The sequence below is a fragment of the Excalfactoria chinensis genome, chromosome 31 (assembly GCF_039878825.1).
Source record: "Excalfactoria chinensis isolate bCotChi1 chromosome 31, bCotChi1.hap2, whole genome shotgun sequence".
Lineage (NCBI taxonomy): Eukaryota > Metazoa > Chordata > Aves > Galliformes > Phasianidae > Excalfactoria > Excalfactoria chinensis.
Genome location: NC_092855.1, coordinates 25,498 through 47,500, shown reverse-complemented (window position 1 = coordinate 47,500; position 22,003 = coordinate 25,498). Strand labels below are relative to the sequence as shown.

The following is a 22,003-nucleotide window of genomic DNA, read 5'->3' as shown; positions in this document are numbered from 1 at the left end:
AGGTAAATGGGGGTTGGGATGGGGGTATTTGGGGGCAAAGGGGGGGAAATGGGGTCAGAATGGGGATATTTGGAGGGTAAATGGGGTTGGGATGGGGGTATTTGGAGGTAAATGGGGTTGGGATGGGGGTATTTGGAGGGTAAATGGGGTTGGGATGGGGATATTTGGAGGGTAAATGGGGTTGGGATGGGGGTATTTGGAGGGTAAATGGGGTTGGGATGGGGGTATTTGGAGGGTAAATGGGGTTGGGATGGGGGTATTTGGGGGGTAAATGGGGTTGGGATGGGGGTATTTGGGGGCTGAGGGGGTAAATGGGGTCAGAATGGGGGTATTTGGGGTCAGAACTGGGGTCAGAATGGGGGTATTTGGGGTCAGAAATGGGGTCAGAATGGGGTCAGAATAGGGGTATTTGGGGGCAGAGGGGCAGAAATGGGGTCGGAATGGGGGTATTTGGGGGCAGAATGGGGTATTTGGGGTCAGAACTGGGGTCAGAATGGGGGTATTTGGGGGCAGAGGGGCAGAAATGGGGTCGGAATGGGGGTATTTGGGGGCAGAAATGGGGTCGGAATGGGGCTATTTGGGGTCAGAACTGGGGTCAGAATGGGGGTATTTGGGGTCAGAACTGGGGTCGGAATGGGGGCATTTGGGGTCGGAATGGGGTCGGAATGGGGGTATTTGGGGTCGGAATGGGGGTATTTGGGGTCAGAAATGGGGTCGGAATGGGGGTATTTGGGGTCAGAAATGGGGTCAGAATAGGGGTATTTGGGGGCAGAGGGGCAGAAATGGGGTCGGAATGGGGTCGGAATGGGGGCATTTGGGGTCGGAATGGGGGTATTTGGGGTCAGAAATGGGGTCGGAATGGGGCCTATTTGAGGGCTGATGGTCTCCCTGGGTCAGGCTGCACATCGGGAAGGGCGTGCGGTTGGAGTGTCGGGGTGAAGGCGACGTTTGGATGCGATGCCTGAGCGAGCACGCAGTGTTTGTGCAGAGTTATTACCTGGACCGTGAGGCTGGAAGAGCCCCAGGAGACGCCGTGCATAAAATCTACCCCGGAGCTCACATCAAGGTGGGGAATTGGGGGGGGGGGGGGAGACCCTCATATAGACCCTAAATGGAAAAGGATGGGGGGGGGGGATAGACCCTCATATAGACCCTAAATGGAAAAGGATGGGGGGGGGGGATAGACCCTCATATAGACCCTAAATGGAAAAGGATGGAGGGGGGGATAGACCCTCATATAGACCCTAAATGGAAAAGGATGGGGGGGGGGATAGACCCTCATATAGACCCTAAATGGAAAAGGATGGGGGGGGGGGGATAGACCCTCATATAGACCCTAAATGGAAAAGGATGGGGGGGGGGGGATAGACCCTCATATAGACCCTAAATGGAAAAGGATGGGGGGGGGGGATAGACCCTCATATAGACCCTAAATGGAAAAGGATGGGGGGGGGGGAATAGACCCTCATATAGACCCTAAATGGAAAAGGATGGGGGGGGGGTCCTTATGGTGGATGGATGCAGGTTGTGTGCTAAGCAATGGGATGAGGAGGGGGGTCAGCAGGGCTGAAGGAAGCCGAAGTTCCCCCCCCATTCTCCCCCTTTATCCCCCCCCTCCAGGTGTTTGACCTGCGTCAATGCCACCGGCAGATGCAGCAACAAGCGGCCACAGCTCAGGCTGCCGCTGCTGCTCAAGCGGCTGCAGTGGCTGGAAACATCCCGGGACCCGGAGCGGTGGGAGGAATCGCTCCGGCTGTGGGTGAGAGCGGAGGGGGATGGGGGGTGGAAAGAAGGAGGGGGGGGCAGCTTGAAGACCCCTATTAGTGGCTGTGGGTGAGAGCAGAGCAGGGGATGGGGGGGGGGGTGGAAAGATGGAGGGGGGGTGCAGCTTTTGGACCTTGAATGATGGCTGTGGATGAGAGCAGAGGGGGCTGGGGGTTAGAAAGAAGTGGGGGGGGAGGGAAGCTTTTGGACCCCGATTGGAAGCTGTGGGTGAGAGCGGAGGGGGCTGGGGGGGGGATGGAAAGATGGAAGGGGGGGGTGCAGCTTGTGGACCCCTATTGGCGGCTGTGGGTGAGAACGGAGGGGGATGGGGGGGTGGAAAGATGGAGGGGGGGGGAGGGCAGCTTGCAGACCCCGTTGGAGGCTGTGGGTGAGAGCAGAGGGGGCTGAGGGGGGGGGCTGGAGGGAAGGGGGGGGTGCAGCTTGCAGACCCCTATTGACGGCTGTGGGTGAGAACGGAGGGGGTTGGGGGGGTGTAAAGAAGGAGGGGGGGGGTGCAGCTTTTGGACCTTGAATGATGGCTGTGGGTGAGAGCGGAGGGGGATGGGGGGGGGATGGAAAGATGGAAGGGGGGGTGCAGCTTGTGGACCCCGATTGGAGGCTGTGGGTGAGAGCGGAGGGGGCTGGGGGGGTAGAAAGAAGTGGGGGGGGAGGGAAGCTTTTGGACCCCGATTGGAAGCTATGGGTGAGAGCGGAGGGGGCTGGGGGGGGATGGAAAGATGGAAGGGGGGGTGCAGCTTGTGGACCCCGATTGGAGGCTGTGGGTGAGAGCGGAGGGGGCTGGGGGGGTAGAAAGAAGTGGGGGGGGGAGGGAAGCTTTTGGACCCCGATTGGAAGCTATGGGTGAGAGCGGAGGGGGCTGGGGGGGGTGCAGGGAAGGAATGGGGAGGGGATGCAGCTTGTGGACCCCTATTGGCGGCTGTGGGTGAGAGCAGAGAGGGGCTGGGGGGCTGGAAAGGAGGGGGGGGGGCTGCAGCTTGTGGACCCCGATTGGCGGCTGTGGGTGAGAGCGGGGCTGGGGGGGGTGCAGGGAAGGAATGGGGAGGGGGTGCAGCTTTCGGACCCCGAATGACGGCCGCGTCCATCAGGGCTGTCGGCGGCGGCCGGGATCGGTGTGGATGATCTGAGGCGGCTTTGCATCCTCCGGTTGAGCTTCGTGAAGGGCTGGGGGCCGGATTATCCGCGTCAGAGCATCAAACACACGCCGTGCTGGATCGAAGTGCAGCTGCACCGAGCAATGCAGCTCCTGGATGAGGTCCTGCACGCAATGCCGGCTGCTGAGCACGGAACGATGCGCTGATGGGGGGGGATAAAGGGGGAGGGGGGGAGAAAGGGGGGAGATATGGGGTAAAATGGGGGTAAATGATGAGAAGTGGGGGGAAAATGGTGGAAAATGGGGGGAAATTGATGAAAAATGGGGGGAAATGATGGAAAATGGGGGAGAAATGATGGAAAATGGGGGGAAATTGATGAAAAACGGGGGAAAAATGATGAAAAATGAGGGGAAATTGATGAAAAATTGGGAGAAATGATGAAAAATGGGGGGAAATTGATGAAAAACGGGGGAAAATAATGAAAAAATGGGGGGAAATGATGGAAAACGGGGGGAAAAATGATGAAAAATTGGGGGAAAATGATGAAAAATGGGAAGAAATGTTTAAAAATGGGGAATATGATGAAAAATGGGGGGAGAAATTGATGAAAAATTGGGGGGAAATGATGAAAATTGGGGATAAATGTTTAAAAATGGGGGAAAATGATGAAAATGGGGGGAAATGTTTAAAAATGGGGGAGAAATGATGAAAAATTGGGGGAAAATGATGAAAAATGGGGAGAAAATGATGAAAAATGGGGAGAAATGTTTAAAAATAGGGAAAAATGTTTAAAAATGGGAAAATTTGTAAAAAAAAATGAGGGAAAAGGTGAAAATAAAAAGGAAAAAAAAAGGAGAAAAAGGGAAAATAAAGAAAAAGCGGAAAAGGGTGAAAATAAGGAGAAAATAAAGGGGAGAATTAAAGGAAAGGAGGAAGGAAGGGGGGAAAAGGAGTAAAAAAATAGGGTAAAAAATAAAAAAGTCGATGAAAAGTGGAGAAATGAAGGAAGGAAAAAAGTTTAAAGTAGAAAGTAAAAAAACCGAAGTTCAGAAAACGTAAAAAAATCAAATATAGAATTAAAAGGAAAAAGTTAAAATAAAAATATTCAAAAAAAGAAGCGAAGTTGCGTTTGGTTTTTTTAGGCCTGTGGCGCTGCGGACTCCATTTCCCAGCGTCCCATTGCGCGCGGGACGGAAGTACCTGATCGTCATTTCCGGTGTTGACGCGCGACGCCAAGATGGCGGCGGGGAGCGGCGGGCCGGCTGCGAGGGAGCTGTTCGCTGAGGGGCTGCTGCAGTTCCTGCGGCCCGCAGTGCGGCAGCTCGATGGACACGTTCATGCCGTCAGGTGCGGGGATATACGGGGATATGTGGCGGTTTGGGGGTGTAGGGAGGGCTGGGGGGCTGCAGGGCCTAGGCCGTGAGGGGAGCTGGGCCTAGGCCGGGAGGGGAGCTGGGCCTAGGCCGTGAGGGGAGCTGGGCCTAGGCCGTGAGGGGAGCAGGGCCTAGGCCGGGAGGGGAGCTGGGCCTAGGCTGGGAGGGGAGCAGGGCCTAGGCTGTGAGGGGACCCGCTTGGAGGGGACCGCGGTTGGGGTCACATAAGGTAAATGGGTTCGTATAGGAGTCAATGGGGATTGCATTGGGGGGTCACCAACTCAGCTCTGTCTGCAGGGAAAGCCAAGTGGAGCTGCGGGAGCACATCGACAGCCTGGCTACAGGTGAGCACTGGGGGTTGGCTCTGTGTTTATAGGGGGGTTCGCCCTCCCCCCCCCCTCCTTTGGGGGCTGCAGCGCTCTGTGCCCACTGCCTGCTGCCCCCCCAGAGCTGTGCCGCATCAATGAGGACCAGAAGGTGGCACTGGACTTGGATCCCTACGTGAAGAAGCTGCTGAACGCCCGGCGCAGGGTTGTGTTGGTCAACAACATCCTTCAGAACGCCCAGGTCAGAGTTTGGGGGGTTCCATTTGTGTGTTGTAGGGGGGGAGGTCTCTGTGGGTCTGGATGGGGCTCTATGGGGTCCCTGTTGGTCTCTATAGGTCTTTATGGGGTCCCTGTGGGTCCTCATGTGGTCCCTGTGGGTCCTTATGGGGTCCCTGTGGGTCCTCATGGGGTCCCTGTGGGTCCTCATGGGGTCCCTGTGGGTCCTCATGGGGTCCCTGTGGGTCCTCATGGGGTCCATATGGGTCTTTATGGGGTCCATATGGGTCTTTATGCAATGGGACGCTGTGGGGTCTCTGTGAGTCCCTATGAATATCTATGGGTCCCTATGTGTCTCTATGGTGTCCTCAACAGCTGCTCTTCTCCCACTTCAGGAACGGTTGAGACGGCTGAACCACAGCGTGGCCAAGGAGACGATGCGCAGGAGGGCAATGCTGGAGGCAGCAGGCGGATACCCCCAAGGTCTGCCCAGCAAGTGAGCCCCAATGCAGCACCCAGCCGGACCCACAGCCGCCCCACTGCGAGCTGGGATGGAACAGGAGAGGCTCTGAGTGGGGAGGTGCGACCCTATAGGGCTGGGAGCACCTTGTTGGCAGCATAGGAGGGCTGAGGAGCCCCGCATTGTATCATGCAGTGTTTCAGCTGCAGCGTGAGGAACTGGGGGACTCTTGTTGTGTTTTCAGGTTTGTAGGCACTGTAATAAAAGGGACTGAGTGTTGCTTATGGACTGGTGAGGCAGCGTGTGTCTGTCAGACACAGCCTTACAGTGCAGAAGCAGAGCCAGGCAGTGGCTGCCAGCACAAACATGGAAGGGGAATTTAATCACCCCCCAAATGGAGCTTTTCAAGATTAAGACCCCCCCTGTGGGGAACCAGAGCTTGAACCCCTTCCTGTAGCGTGTGGCTTCTCCCCAAAACACAGAGAACTCACTCAAAAGGGAGAATACTTTAATGTGAACCTATAAAAACAAATACAAGGGGCAGATGGCAGCGGTTGGGTGCGTTTTCTGGGGACGTGTCGATAACTCTGCTCAGTTCTTCGTGTCCTTCCTCCAGCTGGTGGTGCTGAGCTGTGCTACAGGGGCAGAATGGGGGGCTGTGGGAGGCAGAGCTCTGCCCAGCTCGTCCCCATTCCCTTCTCTTGGGTGCTGCTGGACACTCCCTGCAGGCTTTACCTGAGCAAATCACTCCTGGGTCTCCATGCTTTCCTCCTCTTCACCTGCAGCGGGTTCTTCCTGGTTCTCCTCTTCCTCTTCTCCTTCTTTCTTCTCTGGAGGTTTCTCATAAGCTTTCTCTGATGGAGTCACTATCACGCCGTCCCACGTGGACATCTCAGAAGCCAGATCTGCAGGAAGGGCTACACTGAACACGCAGCTCACACTGAACCCTACAGCTCTGGGACAGCCAAGCCCCATTCCCTGCATGTGCCAGCAGGGGGAAGCACGACACGAGGCGAAGCCACCAAGGCGTCCCTACAGCTGAGCAGCTGCCACCACCATCTGGAGGCCACCCTTGCGAGCAACCATCTGCTTCTCAGCAGAGCCCCAACACAGCTGCTGCTCTGCCTCCTAACGAGCCGCTTCCCTCTATCAGCACAGAGGAACGGCTCCCACCCCAACGCCTGCTTACAGCTGGCATCGCCCTCCTGGCCCAAGATCTTCCTGTAGCCTCCATGAGAGAGGATCCGGACGAGCGTCTGAGCCGTGTAGCACACCATGTCCTGCAGCACGAGGATGGAGACACAGCAGGGATGGATGGCTCTGAGCCCCTTCACTCTCCCCCCCTTAAAGACGAGGTGGCTCACCTGCTGCTCCAGAGTCATGACTGTGTGGACCCTGAAGTTCCCACTCTCACAGGGATCAGTGATACCAACGGATCCAGGCAGGAAAAGCCCCGCAGCCAAGATCTGAAGGCAACGCCTGCAGGATGAGACTTATCATGTTAGGAATGAAACCATTCCCAGCACAGCAATGCCACAAGTAAGTCTGCACAATAAGAAGCACAAATCAGCTTCTTATGCTCTGGGGAAGCAGTCAGGCACTGTGAGCACAGCCTGGGAGCTGCTTGGCCTCTGGTCTGCAAAGCTCTGAGATACCACCGTTTTTCTTTGCTGTGGGAATGGGAGTTCATACAAGAGAAGCAAACGGACACAGACCTGTAGGCGATGTTGAGAGCCAGGGGCTGCCTGGTGGGGTTGTTCATCACAGCGTAATGGCCCTGAGGAGATGGAAAGAGGACAGAGGGAAGAGTGAAGCACAGGCATCCCAAATCCCCCTGCAGGGGGCTCTGAGGAGCTGTGCAGGCAACTCAGGTATGGGAAACAACCCGAGCTGCAGCACAAGATCAGCATTCATCCTCACCAGCAAATCCAGAATCCAGGGGGTGAGGGGCTCAAAGCCAGGGAACCGAATCCTCAGATCCTTCAGCAGCCGGATTAAAACCTTCACCCTGGAGGAGACGGTGGGAGGAGAATCCCATAAATAAAGATGGTTTTAGGGTCAATGAAGCAGAGCTGTTGCTCCAAACCCAAACTCACGTGGACTGAGAAGCGTTCTCTTCGAACCAACGAGCGTGTCTGATGGCAGCCAGGGCGCTCTGCAGCACCTTGATGTCCACTGAAACAAACCAGCAAGAAGGCTCATTTTATAAGCAGAGCAGATGCAGGCCGGGCAGGCAGATGTGGGGCAGAACCAGCAGAGCCCTCACAGTGCAGCTCGGGGTCCAACTTGCGGAGGTTGGGCGGCACTGTGGTGATGAGGATCTTCACCGTCGCATCAGCTGAGCTGATCTCAAAGCCGGTCTCATTGGTCAGCATGGTAAGGACTGAAGAGAGAACCAAGTTCCTTACAGAGAGGCTGGAAAATGGGAATATCCTGAGCTCCACGCTTGGGCTCTGTGCTACACCAAGAGCCGCGTACCTTCACTGGGATCCTGCGCTCTCAGGCTTTCCACTACTTTGTTTCCAAGGGCTGCCACAGCTTCCACTGGGGAGGAATAGAAGTCCAGACGATGGCCGGGCGCTGCTGATCTCCCACACCAGCCCAGGAGCTGCCAGTACTCACAGGTAGGTAAAGATCTTCAGGATGACAACCAGATCGGCCACGTTGTGCCCCCGTCGTCATGGTGCCTTTCTTGTAGGAGCCCACCTGGCGAACCTCCTCGATTTGCTGATGGAAAAAGCAAAGGAAGAATGAGCAAAAGGAAGCCAAGAGCGGCTCAAAACGGGGCAGTGTGCTGTGAGGGGTTGGCAGGGAGGATCAGTATCTCCTCAAGCATCTCCTTATGGAGGGGGAGGATCAGCATCTCCTTATGGAGGGGGAGATCAGCATCTCCTTATGGAAGGTGCCGGCAGATGAACCCACTCGGACTCACCACTTCAAAAGTCCCCGGTGCTACAATGAGATTATCGATGACGTTGTTGATTTTGGTCACCAGAGAAAGAATAGAAGCCTGCAAAGGAATCACAGGTGGAAGGAGAAGCATCAGTCGGTCGTCGCACAGCTTCTAACCCCTACAGCAGCAGCAACAACATTCAGCTTAGGATGCTGAGCAGAACCTCTTGCACACCACCTGTTCTGCAGCAGTCGGTGCCAAATCCTGGTTCCTTTTCAGCAAGGCCTCACTGAACGCGCTCTCATCGGCCGCGGGCTTCACCCGAGGGGAAAGCCCATCTCACACTGCAACGGGATCAGATGTCAGGACTGACACAGCAACACAGATACGGGGCTTTGTGGTTTTTTATATGCCCAGCGTTTCCTTTCTATCGCAAGTTCCCAATCTCAAGTTTGTCGTTTCACTTCTGTGTAAGCCTAAAGGAGCACTGAGTCCTGCACCACTGCAGAGTGGGTCTGAGCCCCCTGCCCTCCCCCCCCATCAACTGGTGTTAAGTGCCAAACAACAAGCTTTGCTTTGCTTGCTTTGTTTGCAACCAGCCGGAGCGTTTCGGTCGCTATGACGGTAATTGACAGCCCTGGGGGGTTGAGAAAAGGGATGTGGGGGAAACTTGTTCTGCATGAAAGACACGGCGAGGAGAAAGGGATTTCCTCCTGGATGGAGAAGGAATCGCCCCCAGCCCTTAAGAGGAGCCCTTAAGAGAAGACCCATTTCGATGCTGAGACCCCATCTCAATGCTGAGACCCATCTCAATGCTGAGACCCATCTCAATGCTGAGACCCATCTCAATGCTGAGACCCATCTCAATGCTGAGACCCATCTCAATGCTGAGACCCATCTCGATGCTGAGGACCCATCTCGATGCTGAGACCCATCTCGATGCTGAGACCCATCTCGATGCTGAGACCCATCTCGATGCTGAGACCCATCTCGATGCTGAGACCCATCTCGATGCTGAGACCCATCTCGGTGCTCAGACCCATCTCGATGCTCAGGACCCATCTCGATGCTCAGACCCATCTCGATGCTCAGACCCATCTCGATGCTGAGACCCATCTCGATGCTGAGACCCAACTCAATGCTCAGACCCATCTCAATGCTCAGACCCATCTCGGTGCTCAGACCCATCTCGATGCTGAGACCCATCTCGATGCTGAGACCCATCTCGATGCTGAGACCCATCTCGATGCTGAGACCCATCTCAATGCTCAGACCCAACTCAATGCTCAGACCCATCTCGATGCTCAGACCCATCTCGGTGCTGAGACCCATCTCAATGCTGAGACCCATCTCAATGCTGAGACCCCATCTCAATGCTGAGACCCCATCTCGATGCTCAGACCCATCTCGATGCTCAGACCCATCTCGATGCTCAGACCCATCTCAATGCTCAGACCCATCTCGGTGCTGCCGGCTCCGACCCATTATTTCAGCCCGCATCCTGAACCCCCACGCACCGCCTCCAGGGGCGGCTCAGTGTCCCGGTTCGGTACCGAGCCCATCTCAGGGCCGTTTCCCTGCTGTATTACCGGAGCTCAGAGAGTCCATAGAAGCGCGACCCGAGAACGAACCGAAGCAGAACCCCGCTTTGCAAACAGTGGGACGCGTTTTTACTCACGACATAGAAATCAAAGGGGATGTGCGGCACAAACGGCCGGAACCTAAAGGGGGGAAAGAGAAGGAAAGAGAGCTTCATTCCCTGCCGGGCGCGAGGGGGCCAAGCAGGAAAGGGCCTACGGGGACGGAATAGGAACGGGGATGGGATGGGACCCCTCACGGCCCTGCGCTACTCTCCATCCCAGCCCTGTTTCTGGCCCCCACCCCCCCCCCCCCCCCCCCCCTAGTCCTGCGCTGGGACCGCCCCGGAGCAGAAGCGGGACTCGCCCCACTGCCAGGGCCTCCCCTGGAACCAAAGCGTCCGCCACGGCCTCTGCCTCGATCGCCCCTGTGGAATAAAAGGAGAAGGTTAATGGGTTAACGAAGCCCCGGGACCCCCTTATAGCCCCAATATCCCCCCTTATAGCCCCGGTATCCCCCCTTATAGCCCTGGTATCCCCTTATAGCCCCAATATCCCCCCTTATAGCCCCGATATCCCCCCTTATAGCCCCGGTACCCCCTTATAGCCCCAATATCCCCCCCTTATAGCCCCGATATCCCCCCCTTATAGCCCCAGTATCCCCCCTTATAGCCCCGAATATCCCCCCCTTATAGCCCCAATATCCCCCCTTATAGCCCCGGTACCCCCTTATAGCCCCAATATCCCCCCTTATAGCCCCGATATCCCCCCTTATAGCCCCGATATCCCCCCCTTATAGCCCCGATATCCCCCCCTTATAGCCCCGATATCCCCTTATAGCCCCAGTATCCCCTTGTAGCCCCGGTACCTCCTTATAGCCCCGGTACCCCCCCTTATAACCCCGGTATCCCCCCTTACAGCCCTGGTGTACCCTCATTATAGCCCCGGTATCCCCCTTATAACCCCGTTAACACCCCCTTATAGCCCCGTTATCCCCCTTATAGCCCCGTTATCCCCCTTATAGCCCCGGTATCCCCCTTATAGCCCCGTTATCCCCCTTATAGCCCCGGTACCCTCTTATAGCCCCGTTATCCCCCTTACAGCCCCGTTAACCCCCTTATAGCCCCGGTTCCCCCCCCACCTCATCGCTCCGCCGCTCCGAACAATGACCGCCGCCGCCGCTCAGACCACTCCGGGCTCCTCTCCCTCACCCTGCAGCAAGCCGCACGCCCATTGGTTGCCGATCCCCGCGAGGCTAGCCAATGGTGAAATTCCCCCGCAGGCTATTGGTTCGGATAGCCGTCAATCTACGGCGGCGGATTTTAAGTTGCCAATCACTAATAGCTACGGGATGGGAGGGAGGGACGAGTGTGCGCGCCGCGATGCGCATGCGTTGGGCTAACGGCGACCGCTGGAGGGAGTTCGGAGTTTGTGAATGGGGGCTGCGGGCAGCGCGCTGCGCATGCGCCGATGAGAGGGCGGCCGTGTGAGTAGCCTCATATACAATGGAGAGGAGGCGCTGCCAGGCAGCAGAGTGGCGCAGCGGAAGCGTGCTGGGCCCATAACCCAGAGGTCGATGGATCGAAACCATCCTCTGCTACTTCAACTTTTCCCTCTCACCCCCCACTGTTTTTTTTTCATTACCGCTTTAATTAAGTGCTTTAATCACCGCCGTCCCCTCCAGCGCCGCACGGTGCAGCTCCACGAGCGGCTCTGACTCCGCTTCTCTCAATGCAGCGCTGCGGACCGGCGGGGGGAGCCGCGCGTGGGGGGGGGCAGCGCTCCGGTGTGACGGGAGGGGGGGGGCGGTGCGGTCCCAGCGTGGGGTCCGTCTGTTCTCAGCCCCACGCGGGCCCGAACCTCACCGCCCCCCCCCACATCAGGGTCTTCCCCCCCCCGCCCCGTGGGCGCGCACACGGACACGCGTGGGGCGGGGTTGGCGTCGGCCGGGCGGGCACGAAGGGGTTAATGCGGCGATGGGCGCAGCCCTCCGTCGCGGCCGGGGAAGGACGGGCCGGGCGAGCGGGGCCGCGGCCACTCGCGGCGATGCTGGCGGTGCTGTGCGGGGCGCTGCTGTGCGGGGCGCTGTGCGGGGCCCGCGGGGCCGCGCTGACGCTGGCGGTGGTGCTGCCCGAGAGGAACCTCTCCTACCCGTGGGCTTGGCCTCGCGTGGGACCCGCCGTGCGCTTGGCCGCCGCCGCCGTGAACGCTCGTGGGGATCTCCTGGGCGGCCACGCGCTGCGCTGGGTGTTCGGCAGCAGCGAGGACCGGCACGGGTTGTGCTCCGAGATGGCCGCCCCGCTCGCCGCCGTGGATCTGCGGCTCGCCCATCACCCCGCAGCCTTCGTGGGTCCGGGCTGCGTGTACACGGCGGCTCCGGTCGCTCGTTTCACCAGCCATTGGGGGCTGCCGCTGGTGACGGCGGGTGCCGAAGCTCACGGCTTCGACGACAAACGCGAGCAGTTCGCGCTGACGACGCGCGTGGGGCCGAGCCACCGCAAACTGGGCGAGCTGGGAGTGCGGCTGCACCGGCGTTACGGGTGGGCTCGGCGGGCGCTGCTCGTCTATTGGGACGAGAGGGTGGACGACCGGCCGTGCTTCTTCGCCGCCGAAGGGCTCTACGTGCAGCTGCCGACGCTGAGCAACATGACGGTGCTCGACGTGGTGTTTCGCCACCGCGGGAATTACTCCTTCATCATCCAGGAGATCCGGCAGAAGGGACGCGGTGAGTGCGGGGGGTGCGTGCGGGACGCGCGGTACGACCGGCCGTGGGGAGCCGCAAACAGGTGCGCCCCGATCGGCTCCGCACGGCTGAACGCACCCGCACAACGTTGGAGACGGTCCGGTACGCGTGGAAACGCCGCACCCGCCCCGTGCGGACACGCAGCCCGGAGCCGTCCGAGCGTCCCCTCCGTTCCTTATAACCCCCCCCCCCACGGAACGGCGGAGCTGAGGCTGCGGTGCTGCCCGTCCGCAGCCGGTACCGCGGGGGGGACACGGGGGGAACCGTCGGGATCGCGGGAGGAGGAAACGGAGTCGGGAAAACAGGAAACGTCGGGTCGGGTCCGATGGGGCGGGAGGTGTGTGTGTGGGGGGGGGGCAGCGGGCGGCGACCCCTCAGTGTCCCCCTCCGGTCCCCCTCGGGGTGGGCACGGCGAGATCGTAACGGGGGTTATGAGGGTTATGAGGGTTATGAGGGTTATGAGGGTCCGTCGTTCCCGGTAACTTGGGGGGGCTTTGGGGGGGATGTCGCCTCCCCCATTGGGCTCACAGCTCGGGGGGGGCCGTGCCGTGACCCCCCGCCCCGCAGTGGTTTACGTGTGCTGCGCTCCGGACACGCTGAGGGAGCTGATGCTTGAGGCGTGGCGAGAGGGGCTGACGCGAGGAGACTTCGCCTTCTTCTACATCGACATCTTCGGGGTCAGCCTGCAGGGGGGGGGGCGCTTCCCCGACCCCCAGCAGCCCTGGAAGCGCGGGGACCGACACGACGACAGCGCCCGGGAGGCTTTCCAGGTGGGCGCCCCCCCCCCACCCTTAAATCACGGCTCACCCCCCCACGGGTAAAGCAGCCCCCAGCGCACACCCACGTGTAAACCCCCCCCCCCCCTGCCCACCCCCTGCTCGGTGCTGGCAGCTCTGATGGAGGAAGGAAGCGACATTCATTTCCCCAAGTCCCGGCTCCAGCGCTGCCTGCGGGGCTATTAATAGGGGCGGCACAAAGTCAGCCCTGCCCGGGGCTCGGGGACCCTCCGCGGGCACCCGCTGCCAGCCCACCCCCCACCTGTGTGTGTGTGTCCCCCCCCCCCCATCACCCACCCAGGCTGTCACCATCATCACCTACAAAGAGCCTGAGAACCCCGAATACCGACCGTTCGTGGAGAGGCTGAAGGAGGAGGCGCTGACCCACTTCAACTTCACCATGAGGGACGGGCTGGTGAGGAGTGGGGACGGGGAGGGGACACGGGGCGGGGATGGATGGGGACATGGGGTGGGGGACACGGGATGGGGATGTTGGGGACATGGGATGGAGATGGGGACATTGGGGTGAGGGACATGGGATGGAGATGGAGACATTGGGGTGAGGGGGACTGATGACATGGGGACATTGGGATGAGTGACATGGGATGGAGATGGGGACATGGGATGGAGATGGGGACATTGGGATGAGGGACACTGATGACGTGGGGACATTGGGGTGAGGGACATGGGATGGAGATGGGGACATTGGGGTGAGGGACATGGGATGGAGATGGGGACATTGGGGTGAGGGACATGGGATGGAGATGGGGACATTGGGGTGAGGGACATGGGATGGAGATGGGGACATTGGGATGAGGGACATGGGATGGAGATGGGGACATTGGGATGAGGGACACCGATGACATGGGGGCATTGGGGTGAGGGACATGGGATGGAGATGGGGGCATTGGGGTGAGGGGATGTGGGATGGAGATGGGGACATTGGGGTGAGGGACATGGGATGGAGATGGGGACATTGGGGTGAGGGACACGGGGTGAGGCTGGGGACAATGAGGACATGGGATAGAGATGGGAACATTGGGATGAGGGGACATGGGGTGGAGATGGAGACATTGGGGTGAGGGGCACTGATGACATGGGGACATTGGGGTGAGTGACATGGGATGGAGATGGGGACACTGAGGACATGGGATAGAGATGGGGACATTGGGATATGGGGACATAGGATGGAGCTGGGGGTGCTGGGCCAGGGGATGGTGGTGGCACACGGAGTGATGTGGGGCTGCAGGGGACGAGGGGACGCCGTTCCCACCCCTCTGTGTGCCCTCAGATGAATTTCATCGCGGCCGCCTTCCATGACGGGGTGCTGCTCTACGCTCACGCCGTCAATGAGACGCTGCAGCACGGCGGCTCCATCACCAACGCCTCCGCCATCACCCAGCAGATGTGGAACCGCACCTTCTATGGTGGGTGTCCTCCCCATCCCATCCCCATCCCATCTCATCCCATCCCATCCCATCCAATCCCCATCCCATCCCCATCCCATCTCATCCCATTTCATCCCATCCCCATCCCACCCTCACCCCACCCCCATCCAATCCCCATCCCATCCCATCCCATCCCATCCCATCCCATCCCATCCAATCCCCATCTCATCCCATCCCATCCCCATCCCATCTCATCCCATCCCCATCCCATCCCATCCCATCCCATCCCATCCCCATCCCATCTCATCCCATCCCCATCCCATCCCATCCCATCCCATCCCCATCCCCATCCCATAGGGCTGACTGCCACCCCACGACCCCACTCCCAGGTGGGTGTTTTGGGGTCAGACTCATCAGGACGATGCTGTGCTCCCCCCATGGGGCACACAAAGACATTGTCCCCATTCTGGGGTCCCTGTGCCTCCCCCTGAGCCCCTCATTCATCCCCAGGCGTCACCGGGTTCCTGAGGATCGATGAGAACGGGGACCGGGAGAGCGACTATTCCCTATGGGACATGGACCCCACGAGTGGGGACTTCCAGGTGGGAGCTGCACTGGGATGGGGAAACCCCACAACCTCACAGGGATGTCCTGACCCCCCCCTTTCCTTTTTCCCCCCCTTCATCCCACCCAGATCGTGACCAACTATAACGGCACCACCAAGGAGCTCCATATGGTGCCGGGACGTGACATCCATTGGCCAGGGAACGTCGTCCCCTCCGACGTCCCCCCTTGTGGCTTCGACCACAGTGACCCACAGTGCCGGAAGGGTGAGAGGTGGATGGAAGGGGGGCGTACGACCCCAGGGGGGTCCCACAGCCCCTCACCACCCCCATCTTACCCTACAGCCTACCTGAGCACATTGGAGGTGCTGTCCCTGGCGCTCAGCCTCGTCCTGCTGGCCATCACCATCATCTCCTTCTTCATCTACAGGTGGGATGTGGGGTGGGGGGGTTGGCTGAGGGGGGGGGGGGGGAAGGTGGGAGTGGGGGTGGGGGGGGGACCCGTGGGGGTCTCAGACTGCGGTTGGGTGCAGGAAGCTGCAGCTGGAGAAGGAGCTGGCGGCCGAGTTGTGGCGCGTGCGCTGGGAGGACCTGCAGATGAGCAGCATGGAGAAGCACCTGCGCAGCGCTGGCAGCAAACTCACCCTGTCCTTGGTGGGTGTCTGCTGCGTCCCCATGGGGTGGGGGTGGTGGGATGGGGTGGGGATGGGGGTGGGGATGGGGGTGGGATCAGGATGGAGTGGGGATGAGCTCATCCCACATCCTTCCCCCCCACACACAGAGGGGCTCCAACTATGGCTCGCTGATGACAGCAGAGGGGCAGTTCCAGGTCTATGCCAAGACGGCGTATTATAAGGTATGGGGACACGGGAATGGGGCTGGAGACCCCCACCCCAACAAGCACCCACCGCCCCACCTGTCCCCAGGGCAACCTGGTGGCCGTCAAGCACCTCAACCGCAAGCGGATCGAGCTGACGCGCAAGGTCCTGTTTGAGCTGAAGCACGTAGGTGGGGCTGGGGGAGGTTTGGGGGGGGGTCCCCGCAGTGGGGCAGAGCCCCACACCTCGCTGCCCCTCAGATGAGAGATGTCCAAAACGAACACCTGACTCGCTTCATCGGCGCCTGCACCGACCCCCCAAACATCTGCATCCTGACTGAGTATTGCCCACGTGGGAGCCTGCAGGTACCAGGGGGTCTCTGCACCCTGGGGGGACCCATTGAGCCCAGCCCTGTGCCCCACATTGGGTTCAATATGCCCATTGCCCCATGGTGCTGGCTGGGATGGGGGGACAGCGCTGTGCCCTCCCTGCATCCCCAGGATATCCTGGAGAATGAAAGCATCACTTTGGACTGGATGTTCCGCTACTCCCTCACTCTTGACATCGTTAAGGTAACGAGCCATTGGGGACCCCAATTGGAGACGGGACCCATCCTAATTGGAGAAGGGACCCATCCCAATTGGAGAAGGGACCCATCCTAATTGGAGAAGGGACCCATCCCAATTGGAGAAGGGACCCATCCCAATTGGAGAAGGGACCCATCCCAGTTGGAGAAGGGACCCATCCCAATTGGAGACGGGACCCATCCCAATTGGAGAAGGGACCCATCCCAATTGGAGACGGGACCCATCCCAATTAGAGTCAGGATGGGTTGGGGGGAGATGGCAGCATCCAACCCTCCCTCCTCCCCCTGCCAGGGGATGCAGTTCCTGCACAACGGCGTCATCATGTCCCACGGCAACCTCAAGTCCTCCAACTGCGTGGTGGACAGCCGCTTCGTGCTGAAGATCACCGACTACGGGCTGGAGAGCTTCCGTGTGGCCCCCGATGGCGATGACACCCATGCACTCTTTGCCAGTGAGCCCCGTCCCGCTGAGCCCTGCTCTCCATCCCCGACGTCCCTGCCCGGCTGACCCCGTCCTGGTGCTGCAGAGAAGCTGTGGACGGCACCGGAGCTGCTGCGTATGGAGCTACCGCCGGCCCGCGGTACGCAGAAAGGAGACGTGTACAGCTTTGGGATCATCCTGCAAGAGATCGCGTTGCGCAACGGAGTCTTCTACGTGGAGGGAATGGATCTGAGCCCCAAAGGTGACAGGGAGGTGGGGATGCGGCTGGGGACGTGCTGGGTGGGGGGCTGTCACTCAGTGGTGGGTTCTTGGAGCTGTTGTTGGGCTCTTGGAAGGGCCATTGGGTTCTTAAACCTATTGTTGGGTTCTTGGAAGGGCTGTTGGGTTCTTAAACCTATTGTTGGGTTCTTGATGGGCTGTTGGGTTCTTAAACCTATTGTTGGGTTCTTGATGGGCTGTTGGGTTCTTAAACCTATTGTTGGGTTCTTGGATGGGCTCTTGGAATTCTTGGATGGGCTCTTGGGGTTCTTGGACAGGGTGTTGGGTTCTTGGAAGGGCTGTTGGGTTCTTAAACCTATTATTGGGTTCTTGGAGCTGTTGTTGGGTTCCTGGATGGGCTGTTGGGTTCTTGGAAGGGATGTTGGGTTCTTAAACCTATTGATGGATTCTTGGGCTCTTGGGGTTCTTGGATGGACTCTTGGGTTTTTAAACCTATTGTTGGGTTCTTGGATGGGCTGTTGGGTTCTTGGAAGGGCTGTTGAGTTCTTAAACCTATTGTTGGGTTCTTGGGCTCTTGGGGTTCTTGGGTGGCCTGTTGGGTTCTTAAACCTACTGTTGAGTTCTTGGATGCATTGTTGGGCTCTTGGACGCACTGTTGGGTTCATGGATCTGCTGGTTGGTTTTATTGCTGGAGCCACTGTTGGGTTCTTGGACTTGTTGGGTTTTTGGACCTGCTGATGGGTTTTCCTCCCTGCAGAGATCATCGAGCGGGTGAAGAGCGGGGAGCGCCCCAGCTTCCGCCCCTCGGCCAACGTGGGGTGCCACATGGAGGAGCTGGGCCAGCTGATGCAGCACTGCTGGGCCGAGGACGTCCTGGAGCGCCCCGACTTCAACCAGATCAAAGTCCAGCTCCGCAAGTTCAACAGGTGCCTCCACCTCCCACCACCCCCACAGGAGGAGCCCCCCTAAAGGTCCCCCCAAGCAACCACTGACCCTTCTGCTGCAGGGAGAGCAGCAGCAACATCCTGGACAACCTGCTGTCACGCATGGAGCAGTACGCCAACAACCTGGAGGAGCTGGTGGAGGAACGCACCCAGGCTTACCTAGAGGAGAAGCGCAAGGCTGAGGCTCTGCTCTACCAAATCCTCCCCCAGTGAGCACCCCCCAAAGCCAGTATCCCCCAGCCTTCCTCTGGATTGGGATTGGGATGGATGGGGCTGCTTGGTGGGGCTGGGAGACCCAGGGAACCCCGCGATGATGTGGGGTGATCAGAGGGACTTGGAATCTCAAGGATTCCCCTATAGGTTGGGGTGCCCAAATGGTGCCCAACCCAATCATGGGTCTCCCAGCAATGGAGACCCCCACCAAAGTGGAGGCAAGGCATGATGTGGGGTTGGGGGCACCAAAAGGGGTCACGTCCCCATCTCACCCACCCTGCCATGTCCTCAGCTCGGTGGCGGAGCAGCTGAAGAGGGGGGAGACGGTGCAGGCGGAGGCTTTTGACAGCGTCACCATCTACTTCAGCGACATCGTGGGCTTCACGGCGCTGTCGGCCGAGAGCACCCCCATGCAGGTGGTGACGTTGCTCAACGACCTCTACACCTGCTTCGATGCCATCATCGACAACTTCGACGTCTACAAGGTAGGGGATAACGAGCTCCGTGCGCATCCCTCCCTCCCCACTGCCTCCCTTTTCACATCCCCCCCTTCCCAACTCAAGGTGGAGACCATTGGGGATGCCTACATGGTGGTGTCGGGGTTGCCGGTGCGCAATGGGAAGCTGCATGCACGGGAGGTGGCTCGCATGGCGTTGGCGCTGCTGGACGCCGTCCGCTCCTTCCGCATCCGCCATCGCCCGCAGCAGCAGCTCCGGCTGCGTATCGGCATCCATACGGGTCAGCAGGGGGGGAACTGGTGTCCATAAGGGGGTGTTGGGGTGGGGTGGGGGATGTGGTGTCTATAGGGGGCGTTGGGGTGGGGAGGTGGGGATGGGGATGTTGGGGTGGGGATGTTGGGACGGGGATGTTGGGGTGGGGATGTTGGGACAGGGATGTTGGGACAGGGATGTTGGGGTGGGGATGGGGATGTTGGGATGGGGATGTTGGGATGGGGATGTTGGGACAAGGATGGGGATGTTGGGATGGGGATGTTGGGATGGGGATGTTGGGACAAGGATGGGGATGTTGGGATGGGGATGGGGATGTTGGGGTGGGGATGTTGGGATGGGGATGTTGGGACAGGGATGGGGATGTTGGGATGGGGATGTTGGGACAGGGATGGGGATGTTGGGATGGAGATGTGACATCCATAGGGGGTGTTGCAGTGGGGAAGGGGGTGTTGGGATGGAGATGGGGACTTTGGAGTGGGGACGTTGGAATGGGGATGGGGACGTTGGGATGGAGACATTGGGGTGGGAATATTGGAGTGGGGATGGGGACGTTGGGATGGAGATGGGGATGTTGGGGTGCGGATGGGGATGTTGGGGTGGGAATGGGAACATTGGGGTCGGGACGTTGGAGTGGGGATGTTGGGATGGGGAAATGGCATCCATAGGGGACAATGGAATGGGGATGGGGACATTGGGATGGGGACGTTGGAGTGGGGATGGGAACATTTGTATGGGGAAATGGCATCCATAGGGGATGTTGGGACAGGGATGGGGACGTTGGGATGGAGATGGGGACATTGGGGTGGAGATGCAGCAACCATAGGAGATGTTGGGACGGGGACATTGGTGTGGGCATGGGGACATTGAAGTGGGGATGCGGCATCCATAGAGGATGTTGGGTTGGGGATGGGAATTTGGAACCCATGTGGGTGACTGGGGTTGGGATGGAGACATGGCAGCCAAATGGGTCAATGGATTGGGATGGGGGACATGGCAACCATATGGGGTCAGAGAAGCTAAGGACGGAGATATGGCAAATGAGGATCAGTGGGGTGGGGGCTCATTGGGGCCATGCAGGGCCCGTCTGTGCCGGTGTGGTGGGCCTGAAGATGCCCCGGTACTGCCTCTTTGGGGACACTGTGAACACGGCCTCACGCATGGAGTCCAATGGTGAAGGTGAGGGTGTGTGGGGCCAGATGGGGGTCAGGGGGGCACCCATGGGTGCTGATGGGGCCGTTCCCATCCAGCCCTGAAGATCCACATCTCGGCGGTGACCAAAGCGGTGCTGGAGGAGTTCGGCTGCTTCGAGTTGGAGCTGCGGGGTGACGTGGAGATGAAGGTGAGCAGCCTCAGCCCCAACCCACCCCAGTGGGGTCCCAACGGGTACAGTCTGCACCCCAACCCTAGTAGGGCACACCCTACACCTCAATCCCAATGGGGTAATGGGAACCTCTGGGCCCTGATCCCAATGGACTAATGGGAATCTCTAGCCCCCAGTCCCAATGGGGCAATGGGAACCCCCAGTCCCCAATCCCAATGGGAACCTCTAGGCACTGATCCCAATGGACTAATGGGAGCCTCTGGGTCCTGATCCCAATGGGGCAATGGGAACCCCTGAGCCACAATGGGCCAGAACCCTTTGGACCCTTATCCCAACATAACAGTGGCCACCCTCAGTGCCCCAATCCCAACTCCCAATGGGAACCCACTGTGCTCTCATCCCAATGGGGTTCCCCTCTAATCCCCCCCCCACCTTTCACCCTGATCCCAATGGGACACAGGCACCCCCTACACTCTGCCCAGAGCCCTCAAAGTCCCCCAGCCCTATTGGGGTAATGGAGCTCATTGTACCCCCCCCCCACACACACAGGGTAAGGGCAAGGTGCGGACCTATTGGCTGCTGGGGGAGCGGGGGAGCAGCACAAGGGGCTGAGACCCTCCCCCCCCCTTCCCAACCCAGAGCCCCCCCCCCGGGTGGGGCCATACGGGGGACGAACCCCACTGCTCCGAGGGGGGGGAGGGGAACTGCGGCCGGCACCGACCCCGGCGATGGAGCCTCCCCGTGTCCCGGTTCGGGTCGGTGTCGGTGCCCCCCCCCCCCCCCCCCGGACGGCGATACCGGAGCGATGGGTTTTTGTAATAAAGCTGTGTGTAATAAAGCAGGAGACGGGCGGTCATTGCGTGGATCTCTTCACCACCCCCCCCCCCCCGGCCCCATGCCACGATCCCATTGAGCCATGGGGGGGGGGGGGGGGGAGTGCCCCTACCCTAACCCTAACCCTAACCCTAACCCTAACCCTGACCAACCCTAACCCTAACCAACCCTAACCCTGACCAACCCTAACCCTGACCAACCCTAACCCTAACCAACCCTAACCCTAACCAACCCTAACCCTAACCAACCCTAACCCTGACCAACCCTAACCCTGACCAACCCTAACCCTGACCAACCCTAACCCTGACCAACCCTAACCCTAACCAACCCTAACCCTAACCAACCCTAACCCTAACACTAACCCTAACCCTAACCAACCCTAACCCTAACCAACCCTAACCCTAACCAACCCTAACCCTAACCCTAACCCTAACCCTAACCCTGACCAACCCTAACCCTAACCCTAACCCTAACACTAACCCTAACCTGGGACCAGAGAAGAGAGAATAAGGGGGAGGGTCGGGGTATGAGGTGGGGGTTGGGGGGGTATCCAAATGGGGAGCCCTATATGGGGGTCCTGCGGACGGGTCGGGGGGTAACTGGGGGTCCTGGCAGCTCATGGCCATAGAAATGGGTCGGGGGGACTCAGCTGTGCCCGCCCCGGCGGTATTTGGGGTCCCGGTCCATCTGTACCCATTGCGGGG

The 22,003-nt window shown here is 59.3% G+C and overlaps 4 protein-coding genes and 1 non-coding gene across 5 annotated transcripts in view; 4 read left to right on the top strand and 1 right to left on the bottom strand.

The window, feature by feature from the left end:
• LOC140263554 (mothers against decapentaplegic homolog 4-like) overlaps positions 1-3,082 on the top strand; it is an 8,164-nt gene extending 5,082 nt beyond the window's left edge. The window contains 3 exon segments of the mRNA XM_072358497.1: positions 898-1,066; positions 1,621-1,759; positions 2,871-3,082. Of these exon segments, the coding sequence (XP_072214598.1) occupies positions 898-1,066; positions 1,621-1,759; positions 2,871-3,082 (520 nt within the window).
• A 989-nt stretch (positions 3,083-4,071) lies between these two features.
• SNAPIN (SNAP associated protein) lies at positions 4,072-5,539 on the top strand. The gene is made up of 4 exons (XM_072358494.1): positions 4,072-4,223; positions 4,547-4,593; positions 4,698-4,816; positions 5,187-5,539. Exons 1-4 carry the CDS (start codon positions 4,114-4,116, stop codon positions 5,289-5,291), a joined length of 381 nt encoding a protein of 126 aa, XP_072214595.1. The 5' UTR covers positions 4,072-4,113; the 3' UTR covers positions 5,292-5,539.
• A 203-nt stretch (positions 5,540-5,742) lies between these two features.
• Positions 5,743-10,965, bottom strand: ILF2 (interleukin enhancer binding factor 2). Its single transcript, XM_072358491.1, is given in 18 exon segments — positions 5,743-5,886; positions 5,987-6,156; positions 6,441-6,531; positions 6,616-6,730; positions 6,967-7,028; positions 7,172-7,259; positions 7,348-7,426; positions 7,518-7,634; positions 7,730-7,795; positions 7,874-7,883; positions 7,885-7,923; positions 7,925-7,978; positions 8,184-8,261; positions 8,382-8,471; positions 8,474-8,488; positions 9,823-9,867; positions 10,110-10,149; positions 10,863-10,965. Coding segments are annotated over 17 exon segments (1,155 nt in total). The 5' UTR covers positions 10,868-10,965; the 3' UTR covers positions 5,743-5,886; positions 5,987-5,995.
• Positions 10,966-11,249: 284 nt separating this feature from the next.
• On the top strand, positions 11,250-11,321 carry TRNAM-CAU (transfer RNA methionine (anticodon CAU)). The gene has a single exon. It is a non-coding gene; the product is annotated as a tRNA-Met (tRNA).
• Positions 11,322-11,718: 397 nt separating this feature from the next.
• NPR1 (natriuretic peptide receptor 1) lies at positions 11,719-21,225 on the top strand. Its single transcript, XM_072358368.1, has 21 exons — positions 11,719-12,446; positions 13,032-13,234; positions 13,542-13,655; positions 14,532-14,667; positions 15,139-15,230; positions 15,323-15,458; positions 15,537-15,621; positions 15,725-15,845; positions 15,973-16,047; positions 16,118-16,195; positions 16,270-16,374; positions 16,510-16,581; positions 16,888-17,047; positions 17,123-17,278; positions 18,014-18,182; positions 18,263-18,409; positions 18,706-18,898; positions 18,977-19,151; positions 20,222-20,320; positions 20,392-20,483; positions 21,015-21,225. The coding sequence occupies exons 1-21, from the start codon at positions 11,768-11,770 to the stop codon at positions 21,075-21,077; spliced, it is 3,150 nt and encodes a 1,049-aa protein (XP_072214469.1). The 5' UTR covers positions 11,719-11,767; the 3' UTR covers positions 21,078-21,225.
• Positions 21,226-22,003: the final 778 nt, after the last annotated feature.

What these genes read in the sequence shown, in the direction of transcription:
- NPR1 (XM_072358368.1), top strand. Translation starts at nt 11,768, where the DNA reads ATGCTGGCGGTGCTGTGCGGGGCGCTGCTGTGCGGGGCGCTGTGCGGG. An exon ending in GATCCGGCAGAAGGGACGCG is followed by an intron (nt 12,447 to 13,031) that starts GTGAGTGCGGGG and finishes CCCGCCCCGCAG; the next exon opens with TGGTTTACGTGTGCTGCGCT. An exon ending in GCCCACGTGGGAGCCTGCAG is followed by an intron (nt 16,375 to 16,509) that starts GTACCAGGGGGT and finishes CTGCATCCCCAG; the next exon opens with GATATCCTGGAGAATGAAAG.
- SNAPIN (XM_072358494.1), top strand. Translation starts at nt 4,114, where the DNA reads ATGGCGGCGGGGAGCGGCGGGCCGGCTGCGAGGGAGCTGTTCGCTGAG. An exon ending in GGACACGTTCATGCCGTCAG is followed by an intron (nt 4,224 to 4,546) that starts GTGCGGGGATAT and finishes CTCTGTCTGCAG; the next exon opens with GGAAAGCCAAGTGGAGCTGC. An exon ending in CATCGACAGCCTGGCTACAG is followed by an intron (nt 4,594 to 4,697) that starts GTGAGCACTGGG and finishes CTGCCCCCCCAG; the next exon opens with AGCTGTGCCGCATCAATGAG.